The sequence below is a fragment of the Ictidomys tridecemlineatus genome, chromosome 11, assembly GCF_052094955.1.
Source record: "Ictidomys tridecemlineatus isolate mIctTri1 chromosome 11, mIctTri1.hap1, whole genome shotgun sequence".
NCBI lineage: Eukaryota > Metazoa > Chordata > Mammalia > Rodentia > Sciuridae > Ictidomys > Ictidomys tridecemlineatus.
The window spans coordinates 127,890,849-127,907,299 of NC_135487.1; the positions used below are offsets into that span (position 1 = coordinate 127,890,849).

Sequence of the window (16,451 nt, forward strand, 5' to 3'; positions counted from 1 at the left end):
TTCAGCCATATGGTTATATCATCGGAGGGATTTAACATTTTAAATGTCAACTGATGCATTCTTGTAATTTTCAAAATATTTGAAGATGGTATATAATGCAGGTGCCTATCTATAGTACCTTGATAATTTATATCGTATCAGAGATATTTTTTAAAAATTTCTGGATGTGTTGCAGTACCCGGTGTAGGCTGTGTGCCCTCCTCAGATGGTTTGCTCTGAGATGGAACTTTAAATAAACATTATGTCAAAAAAAAACCGGAGCGGTTGTGCTGAATCCAGTTAGCTTCGAGAATCGCCTCCCTGCCTGAAAAGCACCTTCTGTAGTAACAGCTACAGCAAAGCTTTATCTGCAGTGGCTTCTGGTAACGCAGTGTACAAACAGAGCAGGGTGGGACACAGCCAGCAGACGATCTGTTCACACCCGGCCCCATTCACCTTGAGAGCCCTTCTGTGGTGTCTTCCTCCCAGATACAATGTAACAGCTGGGGCGTAGCCTGGTAGGGCCACGGGAGTGTGTTCAAGGCCCTGGGTTTTATCCCCAGTATTGGGGGCAGGGGGACAGAACGCAGCAACAACAATGTAACAGTGCAGTTTTGCTCCTGTTTATTGGCCCCTCTTCTTCCTGAGTAGAGAGTGAACTGCATTTGTTCTCATCCCTAGCTGGGCATCAGAGATGGGCTCTGGGTTTATGTCATCTTTATTCATACAGACACCCCATCCCTTCCGAGGGACTTGAGGCTTGTAAAACTGGGAAAATCTATTTAAAAAATGTAAAATCTGTATTTTTAAGAACGTCTATGCCAGGCGAGGTGGCCCACGCCTGTAATCCCAGCGGCTGGGGAGGCTGAGGCAAGAGGATCCTGAGTTCGAAGCCAGCCTCAGTAACTGTGAGGCACTAAGCAACTCAGTGAGACCCTGACTCTAAATGCAATAAAAAGTGGGGCTGGGGATGGGGCTGAGTGGTCGAGTGCCCCTGAGTTCAATCCCCAGTACCAAAAAAATAAAATAAAATAGAGAAACTCTACCAGGTGACTTTGATACACAGCGCTGGCCGACCACCACCAGTGGAAGCCACCAAAACATGTGAATAAAGTCATTTGGCATCCTGGAAGAGGGGTACGCCGTGGAGCCCAGGTTCCGGATCTGTAATTTCCACTGAACATTTATATAGTTGCCACCAGGTGGTAGAAGTGCCTATTGTTTTTTGCCATCTGTGTTTAGGAGGAAAGGAAGTTTGCATCTAGAAACGTTCCCTCCGCTCTCCACTGGAGCAACCAGAGTCGTGTTTTTCAGAATCGAGATGGAACGCGTGTTTCCAAGAGCCCAGGGTGTGGGTGTTGAACACTGGATTCTGACCCTGTGAAAGGCCAAGACGTGAGTAATGAAAGTAGACTTGCTACAGATCGGGAGCCCGGCTAGGCAGATGCTTTTCATTCCACATGATTTGATTTTAATCCCTCACAACTCAGGTGAGCCAAGTCGGGAGGCTCAGTTTTCAGATGAGGACACTGGTACTTGGAATGAGTGGGTGAGATCCTAGCCTAGATTGCAGTCTGAGTCGGCTTCTGGAGTTTAGGTCTGGTTCTTAATCGCTGGACCTCTCCTCCTCCTTTGAGAGGGTAATACCTGGCCTGCACAACTCCTCACATTTGAGACTAATTAGTTAAAATAGGGCACAAGAAGTAATAAATTGATCCCTTGGTTTAAGTTAGCAAGTGAGAAAAAGATGCTTAGATAAAGAGATTCACAGTAGCCAAGAAGTGGAAGCAGCTCAAACGTGTGTTGACAGATGAGCGGATAAACAAAATGGGGTTGCTGGGCGTGGTGGCACACACCTGTGATCCCAGCGACTCGGGAGGCTGAGGGAGGAGGATCACAAGATCAAAGCCAGCCTCAGAACTTAGCAAGGCCCAAAGCAACTTGGCAAGACTGTGTCTCAAAATGAAATATAAAGAGGGCTGGGGATGGGGCTCAGTGGTGAAGCACTTGCCTCACACGTTATGAGGCCCTGGATTCCATCCTCAGCACCACATAACAATGAATAAAATAAAGGTATTGTGTCCATCTACAACTAAAAATATTTTTTAAGGAGGGAGAAGGGGGCTGGAGACGAGACATTATGCTGGGTGAAACAAGCCAGTCACAAAAAGACAGATACTGCATGATTCCGCCCCCATGAAACTAATGGTCAGATTCACAGAGACAGAAGGTAGGTTGCAGATTGGTGGCTGCTTAATGGATGCAGAGTTTCTGTTTGGGAGGATGAAACTCTCAGGAGCCCAAGACTCCAAGCAGAACCAGGCAGCTGGAGATCCTAAAGACCACCGGAGCTCCGACAGCCAACACACCACTAGACATTGAGAAGATGTGCTCTGAGGCACGAAGTTCACTTCCAAAACCCACACGTAGCACCAGAATTTCTTCCTTCACGTTGTGAATCATATAGGATGAGTTGCTGAATTACCTTGACTCAAACTTAAAATGCTTCCTCCATGACATTTCTTGAATGATTCAGCCTGCCTTCTGATGTATGTGCATAAACAGGATGACTAACTCAGATTGATTATATAAAAGATACATACTTGATGTGCATATAAAAGCCATTTAGTTTATCAAGGTAGCAACCAATATGCCGTTGACAAGTAAAAAACGTGTGTTACTTTAAGAGATAGTTAAGAAAGACATGTTTACGTTCATTTTGGGTTATTTTAAGTGGTATGTTTGCAAATGAAACTTTCCCCTTAAAATCCCTGCACATGGGAGGGCACGGTACCGGGGATTGAACTCAAGGGCACCCGACCACTGAGCCACGTCCCCAGCCCTATTTTGTATTTTATTTAGAGACAGGGTCTCACCGAGTTGCTTAGCACCTTGCTTTTGCTGAGGCTGGCTTTGAACTCATGATCCTCCTGCCTCAGCCTCCCGAGCCACTGGGATTACAGGCGTGCACCTCCACACCTGGCCTCCCTGCACTTAACAGAATGTCAGGCTTTATTAGAGACCAATGTTAACAAACCACCTTGTGCCCTTTGACAATGAGTATCTTTAGACAATCTAATTTTGTCTGTGACCCCCCACCCACTTACATTTACTTATTCATTTTTATGTAGTTAGTTTTGCAGTACTAGGGATTGAACTCAGTGCCTCACACAAGCTAGGCAGGTGCTGTACCACTGATGATGATGATGATGATGATTTTGAATTTTGAGACAGGATCTCACTAAGTTGCCCAGGCTGACCTTGAACTTGCAATCCTCCTGCCTCGGCTTCCCAGGTCACGGGGATTACAGGCCTGAGCCACCACACCCGGCCTTTGCACTTCCTAATATTCTTTCTTTCTTTACTTATTTATTTATTTGGAGGTAAGTTCTTGGTTCATGGCCCAGACTGACCTCCAACTCCTTCCTGATACATTTTATTCTTTAAAAAATCATAACGTGCTGGGTATGGTGGCCGTAATCCCAGCTCCTCAGGAGGCTGATGAGGCGGGAGGATTGCAAGCTCCACTGATCGTCCTGCCTTAGTCCCCCAAGTGTCGGGGACTCCAGGCATTCACCCCTGGGCTGGGTGGTCATTATTTTGTAGGCAGAACTTGATGGAACTATTCCAAAATAGAAGGATTGTAATCACTTAATGAAAATTTTTTCTTTCATTGTAAAAACGTGTTCAGTCCTGGGGACTGAACCAGGAACCTGTTCCTGCCAGGCGAGCGCCCCGCTACTGAGCGACATCCCCAGCCCCTGGTAAAAAAAAAAAAAAAAAAAAAAAAAAAAGTTTTCAATAGGAAAAAAGAAAGAGCGAAGTCAGTCCTGGATGATTCCCTAAATGCTCCTAGAGTGTCGCAGACTCCACTTGTCTCTTCTCAGGACAGCCCCATCCCCCCGGGTCCTGCAGGCAGACCCTCCACCAGACCCTCTGCCCCAGGTTCCATAGCTGAGTCTCCCCTTTCCTGACCCCCTCCCTCCCCCATCAGTCACTCTCTCCCACCAACAGCTGTGTGGCCCCCTGGGGTGCTGCCAGGTCCTGGAGAAGGCCACCCCCTGCCCTTGTACCACCACAGCCCCGCCCCCGTCCAGGACTGTTCCCAGATGAATCTTCCCACAGTGGAAAGCGCCACCGCTCACCCTTCCAGCCAGAGGGGGCCTGAGCGTCCCGCCCCCACCAATAAAGCACAGCCCTGAGGATTCTGAGGAGGCTCATTAAAACTGATACCAAGAAGCAGCAAGAGAAGAACCAGATCATCGTGCACATCCAGAGCTGTGGGCAGGATGGATGCACAGGAAGCGATTTGCTTCCTCCCTGATGAAGCAGCATCGATTTTAAGGGGCTAGCTCCCTCCCTCCCCTTTGTGACCCATCTTCTTTGTGGTCTGGCAGCTGTGGAGTCACCTAGGAGAGCCCCTGGACGCTGCCTTGGTGGGCTCGGGCTCCCACGGGCTGGGCTTCCAGCCCCTCTGCACACTGATGGGTCCAACCTTCCAGATGAGGAGCCATGTCCTTCTCCTCTGGGGACAAGTAGGCAAGACCCCACCCAGCACAGGGAAAGAGTACCCGTCCTGAGAAAGAGAGGCCTGCCCACCGGGAGTCGCCAGTGGGGGTGGGGACCCCAGCCCCACGACAGGACAGAAGCCCCAGGCTTGGGGTTGGGCGGGCCCAGGTGTGGAGTCCAGCTCAGCCTCCTAACTGGACCTCCTGCATCTCCCTTCCCCTCTGTCAGCAGGTGAAAATACTACCTTGCAGCCTCATTAGGGCAAGATATATTGTCAGTAAAGAATATATTGTCAGTAAAGCCCCTGGTTGGGGGATGGGTAATAATAGCCAGTGATATTAGTTGTTTTTATTTTGTTCATTTTGCGGTGCTGAAGATGAAACCCAGGGCTTCAAGCACGCTTGGCAAACCCTCCGCCACTGAGCCACACCCCCGTCCTTGTTAGCTAATGTTGATAGGTGACCTCTACCAAAAAGGAACTATAAACTTCTAGGGAAGCATCGAGGCCGGCCATATACGGCTTTGCTGCCTGTAGACCTTGTTTCCGACTTGATTCCCACAGTCACGTGCTGCTGTGGGACTCTCCCTCCAGTCCCGTGGGCAGCAGAGGTCCTCAGAGCTGGCGGCACAGTGGGAACACCTGTGGACCTTACAGTGCGTATTAGACACCTGCTGCTGTGACCCCAAGGACCCGGGGCGGGAGCCTGCTCTTCTGATGCACAGACCCATGCACTGAAGACACCCACTGATGCACAATAAGTTCCAGAATACGGGGTCCCCAAGGCACCCAGTCCTCTGTGGTTCAGAGTTCATCGTCACCTTCATCTGAGTCATTTAGCTTATTTAACCTTCTGAGCTTGCACCAGACCTTCTGAGCTGGAGTCCTGGTGGGTGAAGCCAACGCGGGATTGTAACAGCTGATGGAGGAGAAGCCGTTGCACACCGCGTGTGTCGTGCTCCTCGGGAGAGCGGGCTGCCTGCTGCAAGGGTGCGGGCACTTTGGCCTCCCCCTCCATCTGTTGCTGGCCGCAGATGACAACATGTCCCACTTGAGTGTCTCCAGCATTTTAAAACTTGCACTGAAGCCCAGCAGAGTGGTGCACACCTGTAATCCCAGAGACTCAGGAGGCAAGGCAAGAGAACCTCAAGTTGAAGGCCATCCTGGGGAACTTAACAAGACCCTATCTCAGATCTCAAAAATAAAAAGGTGAATTATGATAAGAATTGTAAAAAAAGAAAGAAAGAAAAAATAAAAAGGGCTGGGGGTGTTGCTCAGTGGTAGAGGGCCCCTGGGTTCAGTCCCTAGAACCAAAAAGAAAGAAAAAGAAGAATCATCTCTCCTTGAAGAGTTAGGGGTGTAACAGATCAGTGGTCGAGTGCTTGCCCAGCTCCGAGCAAGACCCAACACCAAACCCTTTTATTAAGGAGTGGCGCACACATTTAAAAACCAAAATAGAGTACCATTTCCTTCCTGATTAAATTTTATTCTTTAAAAAATATTATAATGTGCTGGGTGTGGTGGCTGTAGTCCCAGCTACCCAGGAGGCTGATGGGGTAGGAGGATTGCAAGTTCAAGTCCAGCGTGAGCCCTGCTGGATTCGATCCTCAGTACTGGAAAGTACAGATGTATGACAATGGAGCTTCCCGTTGGTCCCAGCACTAGCCGTCGGAGAGCTTCATGAAGCATTTCGAAGTCGTCATCTTGGGAGGAGCTCCCTAGTTAAACGTCACATACACCTGGAATGTGAATGTTCCCCAGTTTTACTGAAGATCTTCATTTCGTTCATGAGTTGACCTCCCCTCGTCCCTGGGGGCGGGATGTGCTGGTCCCCCTCCCAGGCCTCACACGCTCAGTGCTGCGTGGTGACATTTCAGGGGCCAGCAGCACAAGGTGGCAGCCCTGTCTCCAGCGCCACCCGCCCTCCTCACAGAGCTGCAGAAAGCACGGGTCCTCGGTAAATAAGGGAGATGCTTTCTGAGTTCCAGTGACTGAGTGTTCCGTCCCTGTCACCATCTGCCGTCCCCGGCTCTCTGGAAAGAGCTCGGTAACCATGTCATCCTAGCAGGGAGCCGTGGGGAAGGGGAAGCGGCTCCTTCCATTTCCTGGCTCTGTGGACGGCTCCAGCCCTCTCCGCAGCCCACGCAGCCTACCCACCACCGGGGACATCTGGCTCCTGCCTTCTGCAAGACAGGCACCGGCTCTGAGAGAGAACATGTTGTCCTGAGGGATCCAGGGAGTCCTGTGGGGCCGTCCTGTGGCGTTCCTGGCTGCCCAGGCGGGGGGCCAAGCAGCGGGGGGCCCCAACTTGAGCTTCGGGCTGACTTATGTCCTTCCCAGTCTCCCCTGAAGGTCCCTGTCCCAGTTCTGAGGCATTTACACAGTGGTTCCACCCACAAAGCGTCCCCGCGATGGCCTTTCCTCTGTTTGGAAGACGTGGATGGCCGGGTCCCAGGCTCTTCCTCTCTAAGACCCTTTTCAATAGGGGACAGAGTCCGCCTATCTGAGGATCAGGAGTCCAGGGTGGCCTTTGTGATGGCATTAGCACCCCACCCCTGTCTAATAAACAGTCCTCTGATGAATAATGGCCCTTCCTTTTCCTTCCCCGCAGGTCCATCATCTGCCAATGAAGTCGGTAAACATGGCAGACACACACACACACACACACACACACCCCTTCCCCAAATCCCAGGACTTTTGGGAAATTGCTACTTCTTGAGCTTCATCTGATTTTTTTTTTCCCCCAGAGAGCCTTGAATCCCGCCTTAAGAGGAAATCTCCCCGCCAAATAGTGCTTCCTGATCACCCACCCTCTGTGGCTCCTTTCTCCCCGTGAATCATGCGAGTCTTTCCTTTTGCATGATCCCAGGTGCCCGCAGCAAAATGACATCTCAAGCGTTTTTCTTTCGGAAATGATTTTATTTCAAACATTGACCATGTTCATTTTAAGTGCAAAATAGCGATTAAAGGGAAAAAGCGTTGAAAAATCAAAATACACTGACATCAGCCTTTGGTCTTGGTTTTCAGGTAATTAAGAGGGAAGTCCCTTAAAACAATGATCTGTTTCTCTCCAAAAGCGATGCCGAGCTGAGGTACGGTGGTCAGCAGGCGCGGGCTCCCCCGGCGAGGTCTCTCGCTGTCCCAGTCCTTCCCTTCCAAAGCAGGCCTCCGTCTGAGCACATGTTCAGAAAACTGACAATGTTCCTTAGCGATCGTCAAGGTTGCCATGGGAACTCCCTGGAGCTGGCGCCCAGCCACACGAGGGACAGAGGCTGGAAGGACCATTCGGGGACACCTGGGAATGCCTGGCCCAAAGCCGGAGGCAGCTGCCAGGGCCTGATGGTGACAGCCCCGTGGCAGGTTGCTGTTTGGGGAAGGACCGTTGGTGGCCCCCGTCTCTCCAAATGAGGACAGATTCTCACCATCTCCACCTGGGGCTGGGGGTGGGACACCTTCCCAAGTGGGTCGATGTTCAGGACCTGCCATGGGACCAGACAGCGCCAGAGCAGCTGAGCAAGACATTCCGGAACAATCTTCAAGAGACTCACAAGCCATGGCCAGCCCCAGGCTGCCCCGCTGGGCTCTACTCAGGACCACAACGGAGCCCACGCCTGGCTCCCGAGACAGCGGGGAAGTGGAGGAGGCCCAGCGTGAGTTCAGGGTCCCGCCAACAAAGGGCCAGGGGGGGACCCATCAGAGCAAACCGCGGAGTCCCCCAAAGACCTGGTACCACACACATCCAATGTTCTTTAAAAACATGTCATTAATGCTACAAGAACTGATGATCCCTTTCCGTCTGACCTGGATCCAGCGTGTCTTCGCCTGGGCCCACCCAACAAGATGGGCTTCTGAATTCGTGCATCCCTCCTCCCTCAACGGTCCCTGACCACGCACTTCAGCGTCTGAGGGCGCAGGCCGTAGGTGGGTGTTGGCCCTGATGAGGATCCACGGCAGCCCGTGGGCTGCAGGGACCTGAGGGAGAGTGATCCCTGGGACTAGTGGACAGACACAGAAAGCCTCAGGCAGAGGCCTGGCCACGAAGCAGACCCTGAGCCCAGAGAGGCCTGGCCTTCTCCACTGACTCTAGCTTATAACAGGTAAAGGGGGAACCCTCTGTGATAACCCCCCCCCAAAAAAAAGGCAGTAATAGTGAAAGCAATAACAATTTGGAGGTCAGAGCTGCCTGGCTCTCTGGGTCTCACGTCCCCCGCCAGCGGCCCTGCCTAGCTGCGGGCAGAACTGGGTGAGAGTCACACTGTCCCCTGCAGATCCTCATTCTAACATCTCCTTTCACAGCGTTTTTGTGATCCAGAAACCTGACCGAGGAGGGGGAAAGGAGAGCCACCAACACCTGCTTGACCCTTGTCAACCCCGCGGACCACCCGCCCAAGGCGGCAGGATGGGAAGAGCCATCAGGGCTCCAGGCAGTGGCGCCTGGAACCCGGCACGCGGCGGACACCTGGGGGCTTCCACCCCTCGCCACGTGCCTGGTGGCCGTGGTGTTTTTCTAAAAGGGTAAACTTCTAGAAAAGTCTTGTGGTCTGGTAAATTCAGGGTCTGCGGCTCCACGGCTCCTTTTAATCGCCGCTCTCCTCTGCGGTCACCTGTCTGGGTGACACGATCATCACTGGGTTCCCACAGCCCCGACAGGAAAGCGAGCTGGTGGTTATGGGGTGTCACCGCTGAACACCGAGCGGCTGCTTCCACGGGAGCTGAGCCGAATCCAGTTCAAGGAACAAAACAAAAAGAGGAAGAAACCCAGGTAAGGGGTTTTTATAAAAAAAAAAAAAAAAGAAAAAGAAAAACGAACCTCCCTTGTGAGTGTCAGTGGGGACTTTCTAGGACCCTGCCGGGTACTCGTGGGCGGCATGACAACAGGAAGGGGGACACCCTTCCCTTCCTAACCACCTGGGGGACGCGGAGGGGGGCGGACAGTCACAAGTGACTTTTTCCCCAATTCAGAGAAGAGGCAGACTATTTTTACGGTCTGTAAGACAAAAACAAAATACGGAATGAAACCAGAATCTCTTCTCTGTAAGGGAAACTTCTTCTCCTCCTCCTTTTTTGAGTGGTCTTGCTTTGGTGCTAAACAGAATCATTGTGCCCCGCCCCAAGTGATTTATAAACCGACATCCAGAGAAGACTGGGCCTCCCAGCACCTTAAGAGAAAAGCGCAGGTTTTTGAAAACACAAAGCACATTCTTGCCGGATTCGCTTTTCCTTCCACACGGACATGGTCTACACCGATCACTCAGGTCCGGCCGGCACCGCGACCGACCAAGATGAAGTCAACTGGCTTGGCTCCCAGCACTGGCAGGGGGGAGAGGAGACTGGTTTCCAGAGCTGGGGTCCCCCTCAGCTACAACAGGGGACCTTGAAGACCCTGTCCCTGCTCCCCTCCTTCCTCTCTGCTTCTGTCCTCAAGCCCTGAGACCCCAACAGGGGGACAAAGTTGGCGCAGCTGCTTCTGTGGTCAGCAAAAGCCTAGGATCATCGTTCACATGGAGCACAACGCTCGTGAGGAGCGGATTATGATTCCACTTAAACCCTCGGCCCTGAGACTTATTCCCCACCCCCGCACACACTCACACTCACTCACGCTCACACTCACACACCAGCCGCTTTTCAAGTGTGGGGGGAAGGCAGGAAAGAGCTCCCTCCCCAGCTTCAGTGGTTGGCGCCAAGCCGTCCTCAGGTCCAGGAAACAGAATGGCAAAGGCACTTGGGTTTCCAGAGTCGGAGGGACAAGGTGTGACTGGGCAGGGGCAGGAGCCAGCCACCACGGCAGGCCTCCTGGAAGCCCCTGCCCCTGCCTGAGGGTTCGGCTGGCAGAGATGAGTCCGGGTGTGGGGGTGCCGGGCGGCTCCTCCACACCCTCAGGCCCATCGAGTCTTGGTGCGGCTTTATCACAGTGTCCTGAGTCGCTGAGACCCCCCCACCCCGAAGCAGAGCGCTTGGGAAGAGCGGTTTGAAAGCTCAACCAGCTCCTCCTTCAGAACAGGTGCAGCAAGCCGATTTCCACCAGTCTAGAACCTTCTGTCAGTGTGAAGCCAAGTGCCCCACGCCCCTGAGATGAGCTGGAATGGCAGTGAGAAGCGTCTTTCCAGAGCCAGCGTGGGCTGCGTCACCCACACGATTCAGCACCTCTGTCCCCCCCACCCCACCCCGCTGCCAGGGACCACCAGACAGCTATCTGGCGAAGAAGTAGTCCCTGTTGCTGACGTCGTAAGGGCTCCGCGAGTCCCTGGCATCCGGTCGGCTGTGGCTCGAGGCGTGGTCCGAGCCGAGGCTGCTGGGGGACACGGGAGGGGAGAGGAGGGGGGCCAGCACGATGGTGGGCTTGGACTGCCCCAGGGAATACGGCGGGTGCACGCCCGTCTTGCACTCTTTCAGGGCCTGTGGCTTCCACGTCTTCTTGAACCTGCACACAAACACACACAGACACATCACACCCCTGCGACCGTCCCCTTCAATGAACCCAACAGCTGGTGGCCCTGGAGGCCTGGGGCGCCCAGGCTCGGCTCCAAGGCGTGAGGATGATTCATCCCATCGGCAGCTGGTCTCCAACCCCAGAGATTCGTCCAGCCTCCAGAGAGCGGCGGAGTTCCCAAGCATCCCAAGAAGGGAGGTCTCCAGGGCTAGGCCGATGGACAAAGGGGGCTGAGGCAGGCCGGGTTGTCCTGGTGGAGCACCAAAGTCCCCGCTCATCCCTTCATCTGTCCTGTCCCACAGGCTCTCCGTCCTCGGTCCCCAATCCATTTATTTTTGAAAAGGGAAACATCAAGACATGGCGGATCACGCCCGGGATCCCAGTGACTCCAGAGGCCGAGGCAGGAGGACCCCAGGTTCTAGGCCAGTCCGGGCCACTTAACAAGACCCCGTCTCAAGACAAAAAGTAAAAAGAGCTGGGGATGTGGCCCAGTGGTAGGGCACCCCCGGGGCTCAATCCCCAGGACTAAAAAACAGCCACGTCTTCTTTTAGTGGGAAGGAAAAGGGGCCTCCCTCAAATCAAGGCCAGCAGGAAGAGCCCTTGAACCACCATCCAGTGTTGGTGACACTCCCGTCCCTGACATGCCCATTCCCCCCGACTCTCCCTGAGCCTCTGGTCCGCCCCGCCCCACCAGCGCGAGCGCCCACCCTCACGCTGCGGGCTCCCGGGCACAGGTTGACTCATCCAACAGGAAAGCCGGTGCTCAACAGGAAGGAGATAGACATCTCTCTCTGATCACAGCCTCGCTCGCTCGCGGGGCTCCACACCGGGCCCAGAGCCAGGCTCAGCAACGGACAGAAGTCACTTGACAACTCAGAGAAAGAGGAGATGGCGACCTTGATCTTCAAAGGTGCAGCCCGTCTCCTTCCTGAAGGGGCCCTTCACCCATCTCCTGACCACCGTGTGGCTGACCTGTTCCCCGCAGTGGGAGAGAGAGGGCCTCCCTGAGTCCAGCACATGCATATCAGCGGCTCCAGGAGGCATCGCGGGGAGGAAGGGAAACCAACATCAAAAACAAAATTTGGGCATTTTCCTTGGCTCCTTTTTGTACCAGCAGGCTATTCCTGTCCTTGTGAGGAGAGGTCATTGATGGGTGGCTCCACGTCTGCCTTGGGCTCTGAGCCCACTGACCAAATAAACAACCTCAGAATGTGACTTAGGGCCCCGCCACTCGGGGCCCCGCACAGGAAGCGCCCAGCGGGGTGCTTATTGAAGTTTTGCTGAGTCCCTGAGTGGAATTCTCCTCCCCTGTGAGAAGACGGAGGACGGATTCTTTATACTCTGGATTGCAAAATATTCAGACCCTCTGGCCGAGGGATTCCTCTTCTGGGAAGAAGAGAGCTATGGAGAGGCTTCTGGCACAAAGATGTCCAGCACAGTGTTGTTGATAAAAGCAGAACGACATCCAACTGCCCAATAATGGGAGACTGGTTTAGTGAACTTGGGAATTAGTCCCGGATAGAGGGATCTGCAGCTAAGGAAAGTGAGGTTTGCAAAGAATTTGTAATTACATGAAAAAAAAAATGCTTATATTAGAATGCTAAATTTAAAAAGTAGGAGCAGGGCACAGTGGCACACACCTGTCATCCCAGCAGCTCTGGAGGCTGAGACAGGAGGATCGTGAGTTCAAAGCCAGCCTCAGCAACGGCGAGGCCCTAACAACTCAGCGAGAATCTGTCACTAAATAAAATAGGGCTGGGGATGTGGCTCAGTGGTTGAGTTCAATCCCCCTATACCAAAAAACAAACAAACAAACAAACAAAAACAGTTCTTTATCTAAAAGAAGTTTTGTTTGTTTGTGGTACCGGGGATTGAACCCAGGGGCATTTGATCACTGAGCCACATCCCCAGTCCTTTTTATTTTTTATTTGGAGACAGGGTCTCATGAGTTTCTCAGGGCCTTGCTAAGTTGCTGAGGCTGGCTTTGAACTCAAGATCCTCCTGCCTCAGCCTCCCAAGCTGCTGGGATCACAGGCGTGGGCCTCCATGCCCGGCTCTATTGGTAGCTCTCACCCACACACCTGTAGTCACCTATCCAGTCTGCCCTCCGCATGAGACATCTCCACCCTAAGGGCCTCTGTCCTGCAGCGCTGGGTCAGGGTAGCCTCCTGGTGGGCGCTCTGTGTGCTGAGTGAACGACTGGGTGAGCAAATGCTCCCAGATGGTGTGGGTGTGGAAATGGGATTGCACCCAGGGCACCTGACCTCTGAGCTGTATCCCCAGCCCCTTTTTAAATTTTTTTAGAAATTATTTCGATCCCAGGGGCTTGGGAGGCTGAGGCAGGAAGTTCAAAGCCAGCCTCAGAAACTGAGCCAGGCCCTAAGCCACTTAGATTTTTTAATTTGGAGACAGGATCTTTCTAAGTCGCCACGGTGAGCCTGGAACTCGCGATCCTCCTGCCTCCCGAGGTCTCCTGAGTCACTGGGATCACAGGGGTGCACCACCACGCCCGCCAGCCGGAGCCTCCCAAGACCCCAAAGCGCTTCTCTGTGTGTGTGTGTGTGCGTGTGTGTGTGCGTGTGTGTTGCATGTGTGTGCACATGTGTGTGTGTGCGTGCACATGTGTGTGTGTGTGTGTGTGCGTGCACATGTGTGTGTGTGTGTGCGTGCACATGTGTGTGTGTGTGTGTGCGTGCACACGCTGCTGGGCTAGAACCCGGGGCGCGCTGCTCCCCAGGCCAGGGCTCTACACCCAGCCCGTCCCCAGCCCCTGGACACTCGGTGGTTCCGGGTGAAGGGCAGCTAGATCCGAATCACAGGACGTCACGGAGACCCCCGGCCGGCTCACCTCAGGACGATGCCGATGCACAGCAGCGAGCCGAAGGCCAGGCTTCCCCCGGCTACCAGGAAGGTGGGCAGCGGGACGGGCAGAGGATCTTGCCCTGGAGAAGGAGAAGAAGGGTTGGGAGAGGCTGCCTCGCCCACACAGGCCCTGGTCAGTCCCCAGCGCCACAAAAAGAAAGGAGGAGACACAGGAGGGACAGAGGCCACGTGGCGGGTGCTGTCACCAGCTCAAGAGCCCCGCTCTGCCCAGTGGCACAGGTCGCCCCCTTCTCTCCCGAAGGCCCTGCCCACAGGCCGCAGCCCTGGGCGGCCCAGGCCCTGCCTGACCAGTAGGTCTCAGACGAGACGAGGCCACTTCCTTTGAGAAGGGACCCCCACTCAAGCCGAGTGTCCCCCGGGTACCCCCAGTCCCTCCAAGCTGGCTCTCTGGCCAGAGGAGGCGGGTGCCTCGGCCCTGCTCCCAGCGGCTCCCGTGGCCTGGTCCAAAGCAGCCCCCAAAACGTGTCGCTGAGTGAAGGAAAGACAACCCGGCTTCATAACAGCCGTGTCTTGCCCCAGAAAGACCCTTCCTACGGGGGCCAGAGACCCCGGACCGGCCAGAGGACACCTAAGCAAAGCCACCACTGTCCACTGGGATCGCAGAAGCCCCAGCCAGGTGGACCCAGGACCTCGGCCTCCTGCAAACGGTGCCCACTGCTGGTGTAGAGGCCGCCCAGGGCCAGGCACTGCCCAGCAGCCTGACTGTGAGCGTTCACGGACCTCAAAGACAGGTCCCTCGGGCGCTCCCCACACCTCGACAGGAAGAGCAGACGCCTGCCGCTCACGATCGCGACTCCGTCATCCGTCACCATCCTCCTCCCTCATTCAGTCCGGAGGGTCCCGTGGCCAGGCTTGGCTCTAAGGCTCCAGGACGGAGAAGACCCTCCCCCTGGACACTACACTACTCAAGGGAGGCAGACCAACAGGTCACATGCAAGGTGACATCAGCGGTGGCCACGGCAATGATGACAAGCGGACCATAGGCCTGGCACAGTGCCCACGCCTGGAACCCCAGCGGCTCTGGAGGCCGAGGCAGGAGGATTGCGAGTTCAAAGCCAGCCTCAGCAACTCAGCGAGGCCCTAAGCAACTCAGTGGGACCCTGTCTCTAAATAAACTATGAAAAAGGGGCTGGGGCTGGGGAGGTGGCCTTGTGGTTAGTGCCTCTGGGTTCAATCCCCACTACCAAAAAGAAAAAAGAAAAGCAAACCCAGGAAGGGAAGAGAGTCTCCGTGGGAGAGGGGACGTCTGCCATACATGAGGGTCAGGAACGGGCTCTCTGACAAGGGAGCCTTTGAGCAGAAACCTGGGTGGTAGGAAGGAGCTGGTCAAGTGGAGGTGGAAGAAGAGCATCCAGACAGAGGAACAAGCAGGTGCAAAGGCCCTGAGGTGGGGAGCAGAGGGAGAGGGAGGATGGAGGAGCTGAAGTCTGTGCTGTCCCAGCTGGGCAGAGCTCAGCCCCGGGTCCCGTAGCTCCTCCAGGGGCGCTGCGCACACTGGGCTGTCCACCTGGAAGGAGCCAGCCAGGCAGGGGCCCCGGACCCAGGACCTCCTCGGACAGCCCGGGAGTCACCCAGGAACTGCCCAGTCTCTGACCCTGGGGCCAGGACCCCCGAGTCCCGCACATTTAGTCCAACGCACAGGACCCACGGCCTTTCTTGAGTTTCCCAGACCTGAAGGTGTGGGGGTCGGGGGCGGGAAGGCGAGGTTCATGCCATTTCCGACTCCAGGAACGTGGTGGTGGCACACGCACTTGTATCCTGGGCCAACTGTGAAATAGTTCACTGCTTCCTCCATTCTGCGCCTGGTCCCCCCGCTAAGTTTCCGCTAACCACGTCACACCTGAATGAATCGGGTCATTAGATATTTCTGCCATTGATCCTCTGCCAAGTACCCAAATAAGAAAAGATTGTATGAGTCTCGTGTCCACCAGATCAGAGGAAGACAGAGACATCCAATCCTGCCGGGAGCAGTAGCACAGGCCTGTAACCCCAGGGACTCGGGAGGCTGAGGTAGGAGGACTGCAAGTTTGAGGCCAGCCTCAGCAAGTTACCAAGATCTCATGTCAAAATAAAAAGGGCTGGAGACGCGACTCAGTGGTAAGCCCCAGTACACACACACACACACACTCACACACACACACACACACTCACACACACACACACACACTCACACACTCTCGTCCCCAGTCCTGACCTGGGAGGCTGGTTGCTTTTTCGGAAACCTTCCGGCGGCCTTCCTCCTGCTCCTCGTCCTCAGTCGCAGGCACCTGGGAGAGACAGGCCGCGTCACAGGCCCGTTTCTCTGGATCCCAACATCATCCAGACCCAGTTTGGGCGCCACCTTCTCCAAGACCTCCCTGGGCCACCCGGGCTTCCCTTTCCCTGTCTGTGACCTCCCAGGTCCTGGAGGTGTGTCCCCTCCAGCTCCTTCTCTGTGACAGGGTTCCTGGCGTCTCCTGTTTAGGGCAGGGATTCCGCTCCCTCCGCCTCGCTCCCCAGAGTGGGAGGCGCAGCCCCTGCGCCGAGGAGACGCTCCCCCGACACCCGAAGCAGCAACCGTCCTTACAGCCCGGTGCCAGGGGTCGGGGCCGCTGCCCACTGGGAAGCCTGGCCTGGAACCCTGGCCGCCACGGGCCAGCTGTGTGACCCTG

At 54.7% G+C, this 16,451-nt stretch overlaps 1 protein-coding gene across 1 annotated transcript in view; it reads right to left on the minus strand.

The window, feature by feature from the left end:
* Nucleotides 1-7,384: 7,384 nt before the first annotated feature.
* Il6r (interleukin 6 receptor) overlaps nucleotides 7,385-16,451 on the minus strand; it is a 44,146-nt gene continuing 35,079 nt past the window's right edge. Inside the window, exons 8-10 of the mRNA XM_078027486.1 lie at nucleotides 15,995-16,067; nucleotides 13,766-13,859; nucleotides 7,385-10,907 (exon numbers count right to left, since the gene is read on the minus strand). Coding sequence (XP_077883612.1) covers nucleotides 10,676-10,907; nucleotides 13,766-13,859; nucleotides 15,995-16,067 — 399 coding nt within the window. The 3' untranslated portion in view covers nucleotides 7,385-10,675. The remainder of the gene's footprint in view (nucleotides 10,908-13,765; nucleotides 13,860-15,994; nucleotides 16,068-16,451) is intronic.